Consider the following 21,552-nt stretch of genomic DNA (forward strand, 5'->3'; position numbering starts at 1 on the left):
ACATCATAACTTAAATGTCACATTTTGGAGTCCATTAACAGTAATGAGCTACTTTCAAGCATCGTTTGCCAACATTATCACCCTTCCATGTATGTCTTGTTATGGATTAATACATGTGCCCCAATGACCCTACATTGACCATGATTTTGTTTTCTACCACACAGCACGAGCCCGAGCACAACAGGCACGGGAACAGGCCGAGGCAGCCCAGGCCGAGGAGGAGGTCCAAGAGCCTGATGAGGAGGTGCCGGCGAGGGTGGAGGAGGAGCAAGTGGAGGAGGAGGAGGAAATGGTGGAGGAGATGGTGGAGGAGGTGGAGGAGATGGTGGAGGAGGAGTATGTGGTGGAGGAGGTGGTGGAGGAGGAGGAGGTGCCTGAGGAGGTGGTGGTGGAGGAAGTGGAAGAGGAGTTGGTGGCGGAGGAGGAGGTGTTGGTGGCGGAGGAGGAGGAGGTGGTGGTGGTGGAGGAGGTGGTGGTGGCGGATGAGGAGGTGGAGGAGGTAATGGTGGCGGAGGAGGTGGCGGAGGAGCTGGCAGAGGAGGTGTCTGAGGAGGCCACGGTTGCCCCGGAGTTGTCTGAATCCGAGGGGGAGGAGGCGTGTCAGGCGCCGGAGGACCAACAGATCGGTATGTATACATAATGCATCATTCATGAAGTAGTTGTACTGGTATTTGTTATGTAGCACTGGTGATGATAAATTTTGTTAGAATACTATTAATACAGAACCCTAAGTGGGTAGCTACAGATACAGGTACGGGTTAGATGGGGTGTCCAAGGCATCCCTTTCATCCAGGACACCTCTGAATTACACAGGTTTGTGGGATGGCTTGGAGCACCAGTTTGACTGCCACATAACCGTTGTAGTTAAACAGGATCCTGGAGTAAAGGGATGAGTGGATCATTTGTGGATTAAATTCACCTGCTGCAAGCGTCGATTCTGACCCATCATATAGTGGAATCTATCTTTTTGTTGAATGTTATTTATAAACTATGATGTATGCTATAAATGGAGTATGGGCCGGCCTACCTTGGAATGGAGTCACAAGTTGCCAGTGTCCCTGGAGCCTCCTCTACCTAAACACCCCCTGTAGTTCAGATTGTTTTTTGGCCCTCACAGAATTGTAGGTTGGTTTAGACTGAATTATGATTTTGAGGATGTGTACTGTGCATTCCTGACATTTGCATAACTCCCATGCCACGAACCATCACTGAACTTAGACTGAGGAGATTGTGACAAGTTCTTATTGACGGAGGCCATGACATGCTTGTCATTGGTTAGTCATGGGTGGGTTGTGAATGAGAAGAAACACTATGACTGTTATGTCTTCTGCAGAGTAAAGGGTAGAGGGAAAAAAACACAGTATGTAGTAAATAAGTTTGCATGTATGTATATATGTATGTGTCATATCTATTTATCTATGTGTGTCTCTATCTCTCTACATATATATATATATATATATATATATATATATATATATATATACACATGTCACCTAGCATTTCTGCAATTTATGTCGCAGTATGTGAAATGTATGCATGAATATCATGACTAATTTTTGCCCCTTTGACATGCCCACAGATGACACAACACCGGCAGATGAGGGGGTTCGTGGGGCCCTCCTGCGGGCGGAACACCATTTGCGCCTATTAATAGCCGATCTCCAGGACCTGCGCGATTTACTAGTGTAATTTATTATTTTATAGTTTTATATTTAAATGTTAATTTTTCCAGCAAATAAATGGTTTATGCAAGTTCACAGTTGTTGGTTTTATTTGCACATTAAACAGTATATGTGTAGATTGTTTATAATATTTTACACAGGGTCTAATAGAAACCATTGCACTTCAATTGCTGTAAGGGTTAATGTGTGCAATGCATGTGTTAGGCATGCTTGTAAGGATATATTGGCATCTAATTGATTCCAATTCCAAATAAGCATTTTTGTATGAGGATAGGTAATTGAATAAGTGGGTCATGTGATGTATTGCAGAATAGACATAATAGTGGGTTGTTTGGCGTAAATACTCCGCTTACGTGCGGAAGCACCGCTTGACTCCCGTTCGGATGCGGTATTCCCGTGCATACTCTGTAATACTCTGTAATACCGTGCAGAATCGGAGTGTTTCTCCCGCACACGCATGGTTTGTATGTCGTCCGTAAACACGCCCTGTTCTTAAAGAGTGAGTCCGTCCGAATGCGGAGGACACGTGGGCGTTTCTACGGACGATGGCCGCACGCGGCAGCACACCGTGGCGTGCGGGCCGCACCGTAAGAATTCGGGAATATCCGCACCGATCAGAATAAGGGCCATAGTGAAACTGGCATTGCACGCACATAAATGACCTTACTGTCATGTGAGCCAAGATGCTGCTTTCTGAAGAAGAGACTGGGTGGAACGTACATGTTTTATTAACCACTTGACATTCTGCCATGTGATGGAAACAGCAACGCTTCATTCTGCCTCCTCGTGCAAATCAGAAAGGTTAGTTCCTTGTGTGTTTCTGCACGTTCCTTAGCCGCATACAGTACATCAGCTCATGTACCAATTATCTTCTTCAGAACCGTCATTGACTTATTTGTCTAGGATTATATTGTGTTCTGGCTTGAAGCATCTTTGCAGTGCCGTAACCGTGGCAGCAGTGAGCCCTGTGACTCCTCTAAAAGTGCCACATCTAGGGAGCGATGGCGCCTGCTCTGGTACTGTGGCACCGCTCCCCCCAGAGTTATGTTTGTGCCTTTTTGCTACGTATACTTGAGAGATTTGCAGCATATATGTTTTCTAAACAAACACATTATTATATATTTTTGTATGTCATGCAATTTATAGATTTAGTAAATATTTATAACGTTTAGAAGAAATATAATTATGCAATAGGACTTGTATTCCCCATATTAAACGCTATTGGTATAGATAGCAATGGACTGATCATTTAGGTGCCCATTTAACATGGAATATTTGTAGCTAACAGGTGTTTTCGGGGGTTATTGGCAAACATTAAGGACCTCCCAAATATATCTTGAAAGGACCACAGCAGAAATCTTCGATCCCTGCTGCATTCCCTCCTGCCCTGCTTGCAGCAACATCCACCATAGGTGTCTATGGGCAGCATCGCATTCCCCATGCGATGCTGCCCAATGTATAAATATCACACAGAGCTGGCCATGCCCCTCACAGCAGATTGGGCATGCAGACGTTCCTTTTCGTCCGCTGGCAAAGTTGGTAGGTATGCATTATGTGTTGGAACATTGCGGTTGTGGCATAATATGTCAGGGGCATTATGGTGTGCGGCATAGTATCAGACGTTACGGTGTGCGACATAATGTGTTAGAGGAATTGCGGTGTGGCTTAATGTGTTAGGAGCATTACAGTGTGCAGCATATTGTGAAGGGGCATTACGGTGTGCGGCATAATATCAGGGGCATTGTGGCTTGTGGCATAATGTGTAAAGGACATTTTTTTCGCTATTGGGCAGATTTTAATTTTGTCTCACGTCCGCTTAAGGTGTAGGAGAGGGTGTAGAAGATGTATCAAACCTAAAGAAGACAAGGGAGGGGGGTGTTGCCTACAGAGTCCAATCAGATTCTTGCTTTCATTTTATAGGACAGTGGTCCTTAAACTCAGAGGCAGATGTATTATGCACCAGCCAATCAGCTACTGTCATTTACCAAACCCAGCCTTTAACCTGACGGTTAGGAACTGATTGACTGGTGCGTAATCGACTTCCGCTTTATCACTTCTTCAGGCTTAATACATCTGCCACTAGGTCCTCAGGGCCCCATACAAGCCATATTTTCCTGGCCACCCAGTAGGTGCACGTGGCAGAGAAAGGATCTATTTGCGTTCAATGTCCGTTTAAGGAACCTTGATCATGAACGAGGAAGTGCTGTACTGAAACGTTCATTTATCGCTTCCAGAACAGTTTTCACTATATACTTTACAATAACCTCTTTCATTCTGGTTCACTTGGAAAGAGAAAAGGAATTATTAGAAAGAGGACCGCTGGACAGAGCAGAATGGGGATTCAGTGATTTGATTCTGTTAGTTTCGTGCTACGTTCTATTAATACACTGGAAGATAATCCAGCTTTGTAGTGACGAGAAGTCAGAAGTTCAAGTAGGGCTCATCATTACACATAATTATGGATCTTTACAGTCACTGAACTGTCAAAAGATGAAGGGAATGACTTCAAGAATGGTTAAACTAAATCTTCTGATTTTCCTATATTGTAATAAAAAAAGCCTAATTTAAACTCTATTTATTAAAACTTTATTGAAAAGTTCCCTAGTGCACTGTAGAAGATAAGTAAAATAAAGTCTTTGCTTGCTGAGAACAGTGGTTTGTTTCAGATAAGGATGATAGGGTTCCACCTGAGTTCAAAGTCATCCTTGTGAATGGAAATGGCTCAGTCCTGTGTATTTTGTGTTGGCATTAAGCCACGGAGAGTGGGTGAAAGTTATCAAAACATTGTAGACTGAGCTGCCCGTCGCTGGCGTCTGTGTACTGTAGCTGACCTTTAGAGATAGGCTGGTTAATCATGAATACAGCTGGTACGGGCATGGACAAGGAAGTAAAAAAGTTTTGAAAAAGTTTGTGTATTAACCACACTTTGTCAGAAAGCAACCTGGTATTAACATGTGCTGTAACCAAATGAAATGGTCTCTCTCCTGCAGAAACATGTCTTCTGGAGAACTCAACTGGCCGACTCCAATGAAGGCAATCGGTGCTCAGAACCTAATGACAATGCCGGGGGGAGTCACAATCTCTGGATATCTGCATAAAAGAGGAGGCAAGCAACTGCAGCTGTTTAAATGTAAGTCCCCAGAATGCACTTTGTAAGTGTAGACCAGTCAGCCAGCTAGGGCTCTACCATTAGGGCAGCTGCCTAGGGCAACTGTTCCGGTAGAGGGCCACCGCGTCCGCCTATCACAAAACTAAGGATCTCTAACAGGGATCAGTTTCTATTGGTCGGTATATTAATTAAAAGATTACATGTATCTTTTGGACTTTAGGGTCATGTTTACTAAATAGTGAATTACCAACCAACGATTTTCAGAGTTTTCTTAAAAGCAAGTTGTGTTTTTTTTTGGGGGGGGGGGGTTTTGCAAATTAAATTTTTATTGGTTTTAAATACAGGTACATAACCATTCTTTGGTTTCACTGTCATACAATCAAACAATCTGCGTACCAAATCATACCAGTATAATTGTTTTCAAAATGGGCAAAACCATGTGCACTGCAGGTGGGGCAGATGAAACGTGCAGAGAGAGTTACATTTGGGTGGGGTGTGTTGACACTGAAATCTAAATTGCAGTGCAAAAATAATGCAGCCAGTATTTACCCTGCACAGAAACAAAATAACTCACCCAAATCTAACTCTCTCTATACATGTTACATCTGCCCCACCTGCAGTGCATATGGTTCTGCCCATTTTGAGAACAAATTTGTACTGCAATCAGATATGAATAAGGGCCCTTATGCAGTGATAGCCTGCACTGACCGGACACGTTGCAGAGAACTGCATCGGCCTACAATTTGTTTTTCAATGATGTCACTGTTTCAGTGATGTCACTGGTCCTTATGCAGTGATTGCCTGCACTGCCCTGTAGTCCACTATATAAAATATTAATTTCCATCAAGTTCTGTTTTCCACGGATCTCAATCACTGCAGATTTCCATTTCCCTACTAGTTATACAGCTTTCCCAATGTTCAACAAGTATGTAATTATATTTTATAGTTTTTATTACAGCTTTGTGTGTTTAGCATTTTTGCGCCTGTAATCCCTTTCAGTCATACCCGGCCACATGGTAGGAAACACAGGTCATAAGGTCGCACTCTGCAGAAGTATATTCACAATGTATTGGGCATTCCTGGGTGGTGACTGCGCAGTGTCTTCTCAGACGCATGTGTTGGTCCATCTCATGAGTGTGTTTTGGGAGTGTGGCTCAGGCAGATCTCTGAGCTGCGGTCGTTCACCCGGCAGAAAGTCTGCGCCGTCACATCCCCTCGGGAACATGAGAGGGGATGTACCCGACCACCTTGCATGTGGCCGAACGGGAGATTGTCACCATTTGATTGTCACCGACCATTGAATGATTTCTCTCCCCTTTGCAAATAAATGTCAGTCTAAGCTGACTTATTTCCTTCGGTGTCCGCTGAAGAGGGGGAAGGCATCGGCCCACCTGCGTTTCCAGGGGAACACCCAGCATGGGGACGCCCATAAACCGCTGGGTGCCCCCCTGGCTCCCACACGATGCCCACCACCTCTGGAGGGAACATCTCGGTGAGTGTGAAATTCACCAAAGCCATTCATTCCTGGGGTGTGCACATGCGCAAATACGCGCGTACACATGCGCAGAGCCACCATCATCGGAACAGGGCCGAATTTGCAACGTTCCAAACACTAGTGGATCACTAGTTTGCTAGTTTCCGTGGTCGAAAAGTGGGTATCTCAAGATGAACCAATAAAATAACTTCAGCATATAGAGGCAGACCCCAAAGTGTGCATCTATGTCAGTGGCGTAACTATAAACTTTGCTCCCCCCTGCCAAAAAGTTTGATGTCACACACATAACAGAGAAGCTGAAGCAGGAGAGAGGAAGAGAGACCAGCAGACACTGCTGATTCCCTTGGCTCTGACGTATCCCAGGCCGCCCCAGCACGCCCATCCGCCCGCCCATCCTGTACACAGTAGCCAATAGCCGGCTCTGTGTACAGTCAATTGAATCAGTGGGGGAATTTGACATCTCTGCCATGGCTGCACCTGCGCTGCAACTGACTCTCCTCCGGTGCTCGGCCAGTGGGCAGCGGCAGGCAGCAGCATATCAGTGCCTCAAGTGGGTGCCGGCGCCCACACAGACCCTGCTGCTGCTTGCTCCCCCAAGCGGCTGCTGGGGCTGCCTTACAGTAGTTACGCCACTGATCTATGTCCTTGTGCATTCATACATTTGGCTGTACACAATATAAGGGCTTGTAGTTGTATTGCCATAAAGCCATAGACAAGAGACTGGCAATAGGCTCACACACAGATGCTGCTGGGTCCAAATCAGAATCAGGTTTAAATGTTGTACTCCTATGAAATCAGATCTGCAGCCATTTGTGTGGGGAAATGTTGTTTTCATGGATGCCCACCTTCTGGTGTTGTGTTTTTATCAGTATTTCATGCAAAAGTCTGGAAGTGTTCATACAGTTATAAACCTGATCGCAGGACAATTTGTTCTCAAAATGAGCAAAACCATGCTGCACTGCAGGTGGGGCCGATGTAACATGTGCAGAGAGAGTTACATTTGGGGAAGTTATTTTTTTTATTTCTGTGCAAGGTAAATACTGGCTGCTTTATTCTTACACTGCAATTTAGATTTCAGTTTGAACACACCCCACTCAAATCTAACTCTCTCTCTGCACATGTTGCATCTGCCCCACCTGCAGTGCATCATGATATCATGTACGGTTTTTGTTGTTGCCCTCTTTGGCATCTCCATATACTTCTAAACATCTAGTCCTGCAGATGGAGCATATTTGTAGAGTAAATGAAAGTATTATTTACGAGAACTGGCAGCAAGCATGTGACATTTAGTAGATAAACCACATCTCTATGTGGTCATCTTCTGCACGCAGACTTGCAGCACAGACAGACACAAGGGACATTTTCTGCTGCTGCGGCTAATTCATATCGGTATCATCTATATTTTGTATTTGGTCTCTAATATATCTGATGCTCGATTGTGTGCTTAGATAACCCCCACCGTTCCACACACAGGACCAAGCGGGTAGAGGCTGATACTGTATGTTGGGGAAGTTAGGGTCTAATTCAGGCCTGTTTTCTTGGCTGCGTTTAGACAGCCTGGCTAATAGACATCAATGATTTGTACGAGAGGTTCTGTCGCTCCTCCATACACAAGGCTCATTACTGTACACATTATTTTACGGTGTCTTAAAGAGATGCATTGTTATTGTTAACCTGTAACAATAGAACCATTGTCTCATTCTGGGAGTGATTTTCGTTACAACAATGGCCTATTTATGGCTGGCTGATATTATGCTCTGTACCGTAGCCTTTCATATGCAGACTTGGTCCCAGACATAGAAGTGATGCATACAGTATCAAATTAATCAGCACAGTCTCGTTTTTCAAACAATAAGAGTACCAAAAAAGACACACTGTTCAAGCGTAGTCACATAGGAATTGTCCAGCGTACAAAGGCTGTTTGGCGTGACTGCAACAATGTGTATGAGTGCACATCTGTATGTACTGTATTCACAGAGATATGTAATATATATCTAGCAATCACCAAAGGTAAAAAACCATATAGGCCCACAGGCAAGGAAGCGGTGCCCTCCGTGGAATGCCGACACTGTGGTCAGCTCTCTATAGTAAAATGGGAACGACGGCACTTGCAAATAACGCACCAACTGATTTGCCTGTTCATCAGTAGTAAAACCTTTGCGCCTCCAGTGCAGTAATGAATGACTGTGAAGATACTGCTACGTGCTGACAACTATTCACTATCTGGTACGCACGGAAATACTACTGTTTAGGATTTTCATTCATTACTGCACTGATGTGCAAAGGTTTTACTATTGATGAACACTACACTGACTCTGTTGGGAAACTGAGCAATTTGAAAACTTTTGCAGCCACTTTTATCATATTGGAGTGTTTTATTGTACTTTTTTATCTACTGTTTATCTCTTATGTAATTTAAGACACTGTATTAACAGAATAAAGTTGGAGCGCTGTTTTCACCATTCTATCTATCTATCTATCTATCTATCTATCTATCTATCTCCTTGTCGGTGGTAGTCAGGCATGGCCCGTGAAATTGATTCCACAGGGCTGTAACCTTACTTTTGTGGTAATCTGATGGTTTGACTGACACCCGTACCTAGTAGTGCCCGTAGTCAGACACCTGGCTCATATCAGTGTTTCCTGCAGTGATGCCTAACCTTGACACTCCAGCTGTTGTTGAACTACAAATCCCAGCATGCCCTGCTACAGTTTTACTATTTGGCCATGCTAAAACTGATGCAGGGCATGCTGGGATGTGTAGTTCAATAACAGCTGGAGTGTCAAGGTTCACCATCACTGCTATACAGCTGTTACTTTTACAGGCAGGGAAGACGGAGAATGGTCTGAATGATAAATATTCACTCTCATATTCTCATATCCACACAGGGCCCCTGAGATTTGTTATCATACATAAGGGATGTGTGTACTACTTTAAGTCCAGCACATCCGCCGCATCACAAGGAGCCTTCTCACTAAATGGCTACAACAGGTTAGTGGTGATAATGTACTGTTTATATCCACCCAGCTATTCAGTGAGTCTTCATTGTCATTCCGCAACAAGAATCATATTAGATTTATTTATTGGTTCATAGAAACGTGTGACTGAGATGTGTTGGATTCTAGAACACTTGATCGGTTTTTCTCTGCTATACATTGTTAATAAGGCGCTCCATGTTCCGTATCAGTATTATGTGAGGAGTCCCTAATAACTCTCCTCTCATCACTGTTTGTCTTAGAGTAATGCGGGCAGCAGAAGAGACCACGTCTAGTAACGTCTTCCCCTTCAAGATGGTCCACATCAGTAAGAAGCATCGTACGTGGTACTTCTCTGCGGCATCTGAAGAGGAACGGAAGGTAGATTCCATGGGGAAGCAGTAGGGTTTGGGTGGGTGCACTGTGTTCTCTCTGGACCCCTGAATGCCTTTCTCTAATGTCATTTCACCTTTCACCAACTCTGTGGATATTCTGTGATCTATCATTGGGCGGGATGTACCATGCATTTGCGATACATCCCGCCACAATTCTCATTGATACTATTCGGATTTGTACTAACATATGCGATAAGTATTTCAAAGGGCAGCTCTTGGGATAAGAGGTGCCCTTTGTGAAGCAGCCGGTGGGAGGTTAGTGGGTCCCAGCGGCTCTCTCCCTCCTGCCTTGCCCGGCAGCCTCCTGCTCAGACGGCTGGGCAGGGACTGCCAGGCTCCGCCTCCTCCTCCCTGCACCCGGTAGGGGGATGTTCCGGTGCTATGGAGATGAAGGTCACTGTTTCAGGCAACACAGCAGGAGGCTGCCTGGACATCAGGTGAGGGGGGTGGGGCAGGGAAGTGATTTCGGGGCTGGGGGGGACGTGAAAAGAAGCCCATAGGCTTCTATGGGGTTACGCCAGCTAGAGCTGGGGTAACAGCCCACAGCAAAGCCCTGGTGAGGGGGCTTTAGTGCATCCGAAAATGTGGTAAAAACCCTGATAACTGGGTTTTTACCACATTTTCTGTTTAGTACACACAAACATGAGATAAAGTGGAAGATTTAATACATCTGCCCCTATACATCTGTCCCTATACATCTTTCCCTATACATCTGCCTCTATAACCTCTATGGAGGATTTACTGTACTGGGCAAACCTATATATTTACTGTGAGATGGGTGTCTACCTTCAGCTTAGTTTACCACAATCATCATTTATTGCACAGAAATGGATGCTTCACCTCAGGAAAGAGATTGACCGTTACCACGAAAAGAAGGAAGCGATCACAGATTTGAGGTAAATGTCACAAATTATGTAAACATAATGAATATAAATGATTCCATTTGGTTATCTGATTGCAGTAATAATAATATTTTAAAATATTTCTGGTAACATTTGTGGATAAGAATCCCCCCCCCCCCCCCCCCCTCTCTCTCTTTCTCTCTCTGTGCAGTGGCTGAGAAACCATATACTTGGGTTTGACTTTCAAATAATTGCCACTTTAAAAGTACCGGCAGGCTCACCAGAATACCGCCATGTTCTGCTTCTTGCAGGGTATTACATAGCTATATGTTAACAACAAGATGGCAAAGTGCTACAGATGTTTTCATTTGAAAAGATTTAAATGTATAATTCTGTTTTATGTTAGACATAACACTTTGTCTAATCAATAAACAGAGCCATAGATTTCTGACAGGGGGTAGTCAATGTTTGGGGCAGATGTAATGCATCAAAGTGTGGAGATAATTGATGAGAATTATCTCACGTGGAGAGCAATAAAGAACCAACCAATCAGGTACTGTCATTTTTTAACACTGAATAGAAAACATCAGGAAGGAGCTGATTGGTTGATACTTAAGCTTTGCTAAATCTCCTTTTTCGTCTTACTGAGCTGCAAAAAGTATGAAAATAACTCATTTTAATATTGTATTGTTGTTTACATTGTAGTGACACTGGTTCCGACTCAGACAGTTTCTATGGATCGGTGGAACGCCCTGTGGATATTAAATACATACACAACCCAGCAGATGGTATGATATGTTTACATGTGATCCTGCATTTATTGGTGAGAAGGGTTTAGAAAAGGGCTGAGATTTTGATATATTTTTCTATTCCTAATCAGCATTTTAGATTGTTATGCTCCTAATGGTCATCAGTTTAAAAATGACAGGTAGGAGCTAACTGGCTGGGGCACCATTTATCAAACACAGAGAGTTTTAGAACTTGTTGCTTATGATCAAATGTGTTGATAAATCAGCCCCAAAAGTCCCCTCAGTCAAATATGACAAATTTTGCTGCAGTATAAGCTGACTATGTAAAACTTACAGATGTGTGGAATCTTCTATTATTCTATGAAGCTTACAGAATACAGGTCCTGATTCAGAGATGATTGCAATGCAAATGTTTTCTCTAATGGGCAAAACCATGCCGCACTGCAGGTGTGGCAGATGTAACATGTGCAGAGAGAGTTAGATTTGGGTGGGGTGTGTTCAAAGTGAAATCTAAATTGCAGTGTAAAAATAAACCAGAAAGTATTTACCCTGCACAGAAATAAAATTACTCCCCCAAATCTAACTCTTGCTGCACATGTTACATTTGCCCAGTGGTGCAAGTAAGGGTTATGGCCTGCCTTCAAAAAATATGATGCCGGTATGCTGCACCACCCCACATCCCCTGCTGTGTGCTGCCACGTTCCTCCCCAATCCCCTGGCGCTGCTGAGAGGAGGAGGAGAGTGGAGAGCAGCGCCGCAGGCTTCCCCCACCCCTACAGTGCCTCTGCAGCTGCCGCTGAGAGTGGGAGCGCAGCACCTTCCCCCACTCCTCTGGCGGCTCTCGGCCATTTCAAATGCGACACAGCTCCTGAGCCGATCAAAGTTGCAGACTGGCTGACGGGTTGTGAGCTCAGATTGACGCACAAGTCGGTATGCCATATTTAAAATGGCCAAGAGCCACTGGAGGGGTGGGGGAAGCCTGCGGCACTGCGCTCCACTCACAGTGGCGGAGCTGCCAGAGGGGTGGGGGAAGCCTGCAGTGCTGCTTTCCACTCTAATACTCACAGCTGCAGAGGAGGAGACCGGCCCAGGACTACAGGGTAAGTCAACAAGGGACATTAAGCAGATGCACTACAGAGGACATTAAGCAGAGGCACAACAGGGGGCATTAAGCAGAAGCACTACAGGGGCAGTATGTAGCAGCACTACAGGGGCAGTATGTAGCGGCTCTACAGGGGATATTATGTAGCGGCACTACTGGGGGCATTATGAAGCAGCACTACAGTGGTCATTATGTATAATCAGCACTGCATGGGGCATTATGCATGTAAGCAGCACTTCAGGGGGCATCATGTGTGTAAGTGGCACTAAAATGCCATAGGGGTGTGCAAAATTTACAATTATGCCGCTGGACGACACGGCAACGCAGGACAACACGGCAACAATGGTGCTGCCAGAAGATACAAAAAACTGTATTTTATACCATGAAACTCGTAGCAGCAAGTAATAAGAAGCTTTACTGTGAGGCCTAATATTTAATGGGCATTAGGGTGTGTGGTATAATGTGTAATGAGCATTACAGTGTGTGGCATAATGTGTAATGGGCATTATGGTGTGTGGCATAATATTGCTATGTAGGCACTCCCCTAGTTTGGTGTGACCACACACCCTCACGACACATTGCCATGCCCATTTTTGGCTCGCGCTATCAGTACCACTAAGAAAAAAATCTCTACTTGCACCACTGCATTTGCCCCACCTGCAGTGCATATGGTTTTGTCCATTAGAGAAAAACCAGGCTCATAGATCAAATAAATTGCATATACAACTGCTGGTATTAAATAAGCCCAATTTATGGTCTTACAGACAGCTGGCAGGACGAAGATGATGATGAAGAAGACTACGAGCGACCAGATGGATTTGATGGTATACTTTTTCTCATTATTTTCTCTTTTCAAATGCTCATAAGAAATGAAGTGCTAAATATTTGCTTGTCCTTCAATACGAACAGTACTGTAGATGTGAAGAACTATGCTGTATTATAGCCCAGAGCAGAAGGGTACTTGTGTATTAGCACTGCGCCCGCTAAGCAAATTGCTTAGTGGGCGATTCTGCGTAAAAAAATCGTATCACATGCAATTTTCCCTATGTAATTTATTTGCTGCTCTCTACCCTATAGCGATTTTATAGGGTGCGATGCCATTGACTTTACTATACGCTTCTATATGCAATGAGATTTAGTCAACCACCACCCCCCCCCCCCCCCCACCCACTATCCATGCCACCCCGAAGCATGGCGAGCGCAGCGGAATGCGTCCTCCCGACTTTTTCATATCCCCACTATCCACGTCAGCATGTAGTTGATTTTATATAGCGCGGCGTGCGCAGCGAGCCCCATGAGGGGACGCAGAATATGTAACGTAATCCGCGTCCCCTCGCCACGCTTCGTGCTTGGTGGCTCGCTGCGCTCGCCACACTGTATAAACTCATCTCCACGCCGACGTGGATAGTGGGGGTATGAAAAGGTCAGGAGGACGCGTTCCACCGCCGCTTGCCACGCTACAGGGTGGCGTGGATAGTGGGGGGGTGCCTAAATCTCATTGCATCTCATAGAAGTGTATAGTTAAGTCAATGGCATCGCACCCTATAAAATCACATGTGATTTTTGCGTGTGATGCGATTGCATCACACCGCCTGCGGGCAGAGAGCAGTGAATAAATTATATAGGAAAATCACATTGCATGTGATCACATCTCACGCAAACAATGGCATGCGATGCGATGCGATTTACCTACTGTGCCGTACGTTTGCAAATTGGGCGTCCTGCTAATACACAAATACCGGCAGAAGAAATATGTCTGCCAGCAGGATATAAAGGTTTCTGGGGACCATACAGAACAAAGGTCCAGGGATAAAGCAAAGTACTAGTTGCAGTACAGATATATAAATGAATGTCATCTGTAGGTGGAATACTCTTATACTTCCCCGTTTTGAAGCAGTAAAGGAGAGGAGAGCATTTGTCAAGGACACATGAGTGTAGGTAATGTAGTTTTCAAGAATCGGGCCTCTCAATCACAGTGCTGGCTGCCTATGGGCCAGATGCACTAAAAGGCTGATTCTGGTTCACTCGCAGTGAACCGAAATAGGACACAGCCCCAATGGTCAGGGTTTGCGTCTGTGCATTTCTGTGCAGGCGCAAACCCTGATGCAAACAGCGGCATAGATTTTCTATGTCGCCTTGCCGTTCACACAGAGCGGTGCATGGGCCGCGGACTCGGGTAGCTCCCATGGAAACTCTTAGCTTTTCATGGGCGTCTGGTGAGTGTTTCTTATTCTCATACGTAGTGTATACAAGTTTGATGTATGAGTTACTGAGGACTTTTGGTTTGGCACCCAGCAGATGAAATATACTAAGAGGAGAGTGCAGCTCCTACTGCTGGATATATATGTATATGTATTAATTATACTTCAGTGAGACCTGTTGATTCCTACGGGAGCCAGCATCAATGCAAATGAGCATGGCATGGCAGTCCTTCTACAGAATGCTGCTATATACAGCAAAACTGTAGGGGGAAACATCTGTATATATATATGTGTGTGTGTGTGTGTGTGTGTGTGTGTGTGTGTGTGTGTGTGTGTGTGTGTGTGTGTGTGTGTGTGTGTGTGTGTTTCATAGTTGTCTTATCTCATGTAGATGCACCAAGTTATCCTCCACCACCAGTTCCAAGGCAACCAAAGCCAACAGAAGAACCTCAAAGGAGATTTTCTGCATCAGCAGCACCAAAGCCCCCATCTCCTCTTCCTCGTCCCCAAAAGGTTTTATCTCAGCAAGACTTGACAGGTCCGCGGAAAGATTACAATGTGCAAAATCACATGGCTAACTCTGGTGGGAGGCTTCCTCCAATTCCATCATTCCAACATTCTCACAAACCAGAGGTGTCACTACCTCCTCCTCTTCCTCCAGTAAAAATCTTAACTGACAAAGCTGAAAAGGAGCTAGCTTATGCCAAAAGAGAGTTCCCACACTTTCCCGTTTCCAGTGGTGCAAAACCACCTTCTTCACCGCCACAGCGGCCATCTAACCGAGTGGCTCCCGCAGTCTTGTCTACATCATCTCGCTCAAGCAGAGACCTCCTTACCAGTCAATCCTTCGAAACCAAGATTGGTTATCAGCAGTCATGTGCAATAGTGAACGGTTTATTAAGCAGAGAACTAAACAGCAGGTTCAACAACGCACCTCCTCTGGTACCAGAGAAACCACCAGTGTTACTTGGAAAGCCTGAAGTGCCTAAACCAGGCACAGCGAACAGTCACCCCCCACCAATTCCACGGAACAAGCCCAGAATAATAACTAATGTAGAGAAGTCATCTGACAAACCTTCGCCTACTGGACTGAAACCTGTAATGAAGCCACATGTTGTGGTGAAACCGTCAGTTCCTATTCCTCAAGTAAGGACTCACGGATTCTCATCTATATCGTAAGTACCAATATGACTCTTGTACTTCAGACTACAAATATTCGGGTCTTTGCATTGGGTGTAATAGGAACTGGGCCTCCACAATTTTACCAGATAGATGAAAGTCTAGAGAGGTAAAGTGGAGATGTTGCCCAAAACTACCAATTAATTTCGTAGCTGCCATTTATCTAGCATAGTCTATAAAAGGAATTCAAAGTGGATTGGCTGTTCTGGCCAACTTCTTCAATTTACAGTACTGTACCTTTCTCCAAGGCTCGATACATCTCATTTGAGAGCCTCTAAAACTTAATGATATTTAGGGCTTAGTTTATATTTAATTTATGTTTATATTTCTTAAGCAGAAAACAAATTATTTAAGCAAGGGTATAGTAATGTGGATCTAATACCATTTTTTAATGATTTGTGTTATAGTCACATTTATCAATCGACCAGCAAGTTATTTGAGACCACTTGGTGTCTTGATTTGAGCTCACCAATGGTACTGTACATTCTCTGTCTTGCAGAAGAACTTCGCCTGACGGCCAGAGTATTAAAGATATTCCAATGGATGAGAAAAGTGACAGTGATCAAGACTATGAAAAGGTATAATAATTCAATTCAATGGCATGATGTGAAGTCCAAAGGATGTGTGGTGAGCTATCAACCATATGTATGGTCGCCCATCTCACAAATACATTAACGGATACATGATGTTGATGTGAGGTTGGTGCGATGTTGTGTCTCCTTTATTGGTGCTCACACTCTGTTCCACTGGCATCACTCGAACACCACCTATAATTGAATCGGCCCCTTTAATTGAAAACACATATTTTCTGTTACAGAGTATATCCCAAAAACCCCACAAAACTTTTTTAGAATTTTAATGAAAGTGCGCCTGACTGTTCTATGGGGCGGAGATCACCTCTTTGTGGGACAAAAGAGAGAGGATCCAGCCTATTATAAATACATTAAGCACCAAGCATGAAACTCTGAGTAACCTATTCTCTAGGGCAGGGGTTCTCAAACTCGGTCCTCAGGACCCCAAACAGGTAACTTTTTCCATGTCACCCGGCAGGTGCACAGGTGCATTCATTACTCATTGACACATTTAAAAGATCCACAGGTGGAGCTAATTATCTTACTTGTGGTTCTGTGAGGAGACCTGCAAAACTTACACTTTGTGGGGTCCTGAGGACCAAGTTGGAGAACCTGTGCTCTAGGCAATAGAGAAGCTTTATTACCAGTAAATGTTGCTTCATCCATACTGTGGGGTCTAGTTACTAAGGCAAGGTACCCAAAAGGGAATGTGAAGGCTGCGCTGATTATTTAAAAATACAATATCAAATACAATTTATTTTACATGAAAAAATATATAATATATAATATAATAAAATACTAGTTGATAAAGGTGGCCACCTATAAGATCAAATATGTAATATAATATATTAGCACAGAATATAATGCTAATTAACATGTGCACATTTTAAGAACAAAGTAAATAGCTTTGAATTCACAGGTCGTATATAGCTTTAAATTTGGGTATATAAACTGCAGACTTGCATATATGGACAATTTGCCGCTTTAAATATTTATATAATTACATATGCCACGTGTCTAGTTACTAAGGGCCTTATTCTAGTTCACTCTTTCTGACAAAATCCTTCTTAGATGAACAAAACCATGTGCACTGCAGGGGGGCAGATGTAAAATGTACAGAGAGAACTAGATTTGGGTGAGTTATTTTTTTTCTGTGCAGGGTAAATACCGACAGCTTTATTTTTACACTGCAATATAGATATCACTTTGAAGTAAAACCCCACCCAAATCTAATTATCTCTGCACAAGTAACATCTGCCCCACCTGCAGTGCGCATGGTTTTGTCCATTTAAGAAGGAATTTGTCAGAAAGAGTGAATCAAAATAACCCCCTAAGTTTGGATGGAGATAAATTGCCAGCCAATATCCTAGCTTTATTTTTTAAACACATGACAGTTAGGAGCTGGTTCGGTACTTATGTAGTATCTGGGCTGCCGATTTTTTGATTGTATGCCTTAAGTTAAGGCATACAATCAGATGAAGCATGAAACTCTGAGTAACCTATTCTCTAGGGCAGGGGTTCTCAAACTCGGTCCTCAGGACCCCAAACAGGTAACTTTTTCCATGTCACCCGGCAGGTGCACAGGTGCATTCATTACTCATTGACACATTTAAAAGATCCACAGGTGGAGCTAATTATCTTACTTGTGGTTCTGTGAGGAGACCTGCAAAACTTACACTTTGTGGGGTCCTGAGGACCAAGTTGGAGAACCTGTGCTCTAGGCAATAGAGAAGCTTTATTACCAGTAAATGTTGCTTCATCCATACTGTGGGGTCTAGTTACTAAGGCAAGGTACCCAAAAGGGAATGTGAAGGCTGCGCTGATTATTTAAAAATACAATATCAAATACAATTTATTTTACATGAAAAAATATATAATATATAATATAATAAAATACTAGTTGATAAAGGTGGCCACCTATAAGATCAAATATGTAATATAATATATTAGCACAGAATATAATGCTAATTAACATGTGCACATTTTAAGAACAAAGTAAATAGCTTTGAATTCACAGGTCGTATATAGCTTTAAATTTGGGTATATAAACTGCAGACTTGCATATATGGACAATTTGCCGCTTTAAATATTTATATAAATACATATGCCACGTGTCTAGTTACTAAGGGCCTTATTCTAGTTCACTCTTTCTGACAAAATCCTTCTTAGATGAACAAAACCATGTGCACTGCAGGGGGGCAGATGTAAAATGTACAGAGAGAACTAGATTTGGGTGAGTTATTTTTTTTCTGTGCAGGGTAAATACCGACAGCTTTATTTTTACACTGCAATATAGATATCACTTTGAAGTAAAACCCCACCCAAATCTAATTATCTCTGCACAAGTAACATCTGCCCCACCTGCAGTGCGCATGGTTTTGTCCATTTAAGAAGGAATTTGTCAGAAAGAGTGAATCAAAATAACCCCCTAAGTTTGGATGGAGATAAATTGCCAGCCAATATCCTAGCTTTATTTTTTAAACACATGACAGTTAGGAGCTGGTTCGGTACTTATGTAGTATCTGGGCTGCCGATTTTTTGATTGTATGCCTTAAGTTAAGGCATACAATCAGATGCGATGCGATGCGATATCGCATCGCATCGCATCGCATCCGATATCGGATGCGATGACCCGATTTTTCCATAGGAATCAATGTTAAAATGATTCCTATGGAAAAATGGGTCCTTTTCATACCCCTACTATCCAAGTGGGCATGGAGTTGGATATAAACCTGTGGCGAGCGTAGCGAGCCACCGAGCCCGAAGCGTGGCGAGCGAAGCGAGCCCCGCGAGGGGACGGTATTCGTCCCCTCGCGGGGCTCGCTTCGCTCGCCACGCTTCGGGCTCGGTGGCTCGCTACGCTCGCCACAGGTTTATATCCAACTCCATGCCCACTTGGATAGTAGGGGTATGAAAAGGACCCATTTTTCCCATTGAATTCCATGTTAAAATGGACTCAGTCCATTTTAACATTGATTCCTATGGAAAAATCGGGTCATCGCATCGCATCGCATCGCATCGAATCGCATGGTCGCATGCGATGCGATGCGATCTCCCGATCCGACCCGATTTAGAAATCGGCAGCCCAGATACTACATAAGTACCGCTGGTTCTTTATGTCTGTCCACTTTATCCAAGGCTTAGTAAATAAACCACTTCAGTCTCAGGGGGGTTACTGGTTGCTAGTGAACCCCCATTTCTGGCATGCAGTGTATTCTTTATATACCATCAGTTGTCCTCTGGTTAATCATTTAGGAAATGGTCACAATATATAATAATATAAATGATTCTTATTTTGTTGTCTATAAGATTAACTTTGGTTCTAAGCCATGGGTGTAGACTGTACAGTTATGTAGTGGACTCAGATATTCAGACTGTAATCTCGTTCTCAGGTTCCCTTGCCTGCTACTGTCTTTGTTGATACCTGCGATTCTCTTGATGTTGAAAGGTAATTTCTGTTATTTATACTTACTCACCTTCATATTTATTTATTACCAGTTATTTATATAGCGCACACATATTCCGCAGCATTTTACAAATAATATTTGACCATTCACATCAGTCACTGCCCCAGTGGAGCTTACAATCTATATTCCCTACCACATGTACACGCACACACATTCTAGGGTTAATTTTGTTTGGAGCCAATTAACCTACCAGTATATTTTTGGATTGTGGGAGGAAACCCACGCAAGCACGGGGAGAATATACAAACTCCACACAGTTAGGGTCATGGTGGGAATCGAACCCATGACCTCAGCACTGTGGTGCAGTAATGCTAACCATTACACCATCCATGCTGCCCCCCCAAATTAAGTTCGTACTATGGAATATTATTTTTAACTCCTAAAAAAATGGAATGGCTTATTATTTTGATTATGAATTGGTTGCCCAGATAAATAAACCTGATTTTTTTGGCCAAATGTTAGGCATGGCTTTTCAGCATGGTGTTATCCAAGAGGCACAGAGGAAGTGCTAAAAACAGTATTTCCTGTCTGCTGCTTCCTGAAAAAAAGATTAGGTGAAGGTCATAATCCTAAACATTACGATCGATAAAGATTTCTGTGGTTGAAGCTCCATACCATAATGCTTTTCATGCCTAAATGCTAATGAGGCCACACCTACATGGCACACAAAGATTTATTTCAGTCCATGTACAAGCAAAAATAGATAATACATGCTGCATGTATATCTCAATATTTGTGTACACTTAATATACTGTACCATTATGGTACAAGGCGCCCGGTGCAGGGAGACACTTTTTCTTAAAATTTTGCATCTAAACCGCAGACACACGGAAGCGCTACTCAAAGTGTACTGCAGACAATGGGCGGGAACGTAAACTGCACAGTAGATGTCACAGGTGAAGCACAGTCCTGCTTTGCATGAGAAAAGGCCATGGCCTCTGTATTTACGCACACATCTGCAGAATCTGGAAGAGAGTGGGGTAGATAGAGGGGTGGAGAAAGGGGGAAAGCCAGTGGGAGAGAGAGGAGTGGCAAAAGAGAGGGAGTGAGAGAGTGAATTCTATGAGTGAACAACTGACTTTTTGGCCATAAGCAACAGAGTAGGCTAGGACCCAATGGGCCAGGTCCTTTCCTCTAATTTTTTCACTGGGACCAGTCACTAGATTGTGAAGTTGGAGCCACAGCAAGAAGCAGATTATGGGAAGGGGAGGAGATGGGAGAGAAGAAGAGGGGCCCTTTCCTTTTACTTCAGTCAGACCAGCTCCTCCTCCCTTTAGTACTGCTGTCAATGCTGCCCTGCCAAAAATATCAGAAATGACAAGGGATAGGAAGGGCCCCTGCCCTCTCCCCCATGGATTTGCCAGCGGTGACCCAGCTAGCACATAATAATTTGCACGGAAAGTACAGATTTTTGCATTGGGTAAAACAAAAACTGCCTATTTCAGCTGTAAACTTGAGCACATCTGGATTGGGTTATATGTTTCATTGGTACTTGTGTAGTTTCACGGCGCCGCCGCGGGCACAGTCTGTTACAGAAACTTGGCAGCCTGCCAGAGGCTCTGTTTAACTGTGCGCGTGCCGCTCTAGCTCTGCCTGACTGTGCTCGTGCCGCTGTAGCTGTAAGCTACGTATTGACAGCTACGTTAACAGCGTAGCGGCCAGGCAGCAGCAGCGCGCTGCCCAGGCGCTGACAGGTCACTGTGGTACTTGTAGTTCCACAGTGAAATAGGCAGCGCCTGGGCAGCGCTGACAACGGGGGCAAGTGGAGACACCCCGGGCACAA

The 21,552-nt window shown here is 43.9% G+C and overlaps 1 protein-coding gene across 3 annotated transcripts in view; it reads left to right on the forward strand.

The window, feature by feature from the left end:
• Positions 1-21,552, forward strand: part of SH3BP2 (SH3 domain binding protein 2) — a 98,410-nt gene that overhangs the window by 70,959 nt on the left and 5,899 nt on the right. For 2 of the 3 annotated variants that reach the window (XM_083151579.1, XM_083151570.1), the window contains exons 2-10: positions 4,673-4,812; positions 9,176-9,278; positions 9,526-9,643; positions 10,483-10,553; positions 11,205-11,287; positions 13,115-13,174; positions 14,943-15,726; positions 16,230-16,308; positions 19,695-19,750. In XM_083151579.1, coding sequence (XP_083007705.1) covers positions 4,677-4,812; positions 9,176-9,278; positions 9,526-9,643; positions 10,483-10,553; positions 11,205-11,287; positions 13,115-13,174; positions 14,943-15,726; positions 16,230-16,308; positions 19,695-19,750 — 1,490 coding nt within the window. In that variant the 5' untranslated portion in view covers positions 4,673-4,676. Of the gene's footprint in view, positions 1-4,672; positions 4,813-9,175; positions 9,279-9,525; positions 9,644-10,482; positions 10,554-11,204; positions 11,288-13,114; positions 13,175-14,942; positions 15,727-16,229; positions 16,309-19,694; positions 19,751-21,552 lie in introns of those variants that run through there. The other variant, XM_083151587.1, reaches the window with a different exon arrangement.

Source organism: Crinia signifera, chromosome 1, assembly GCF_055691185.1.
Source record: "Crinia signifera chromosome 1, ASM5569118v1, whole genome shotgun sequence".
Classification (NCBI taxonomy): domain Eukaryota; kingdom Metazoa; phylum Chordata; class Amphibia; order Anura; family Myobatrachidae; genus Crinia; species Crinia signifera.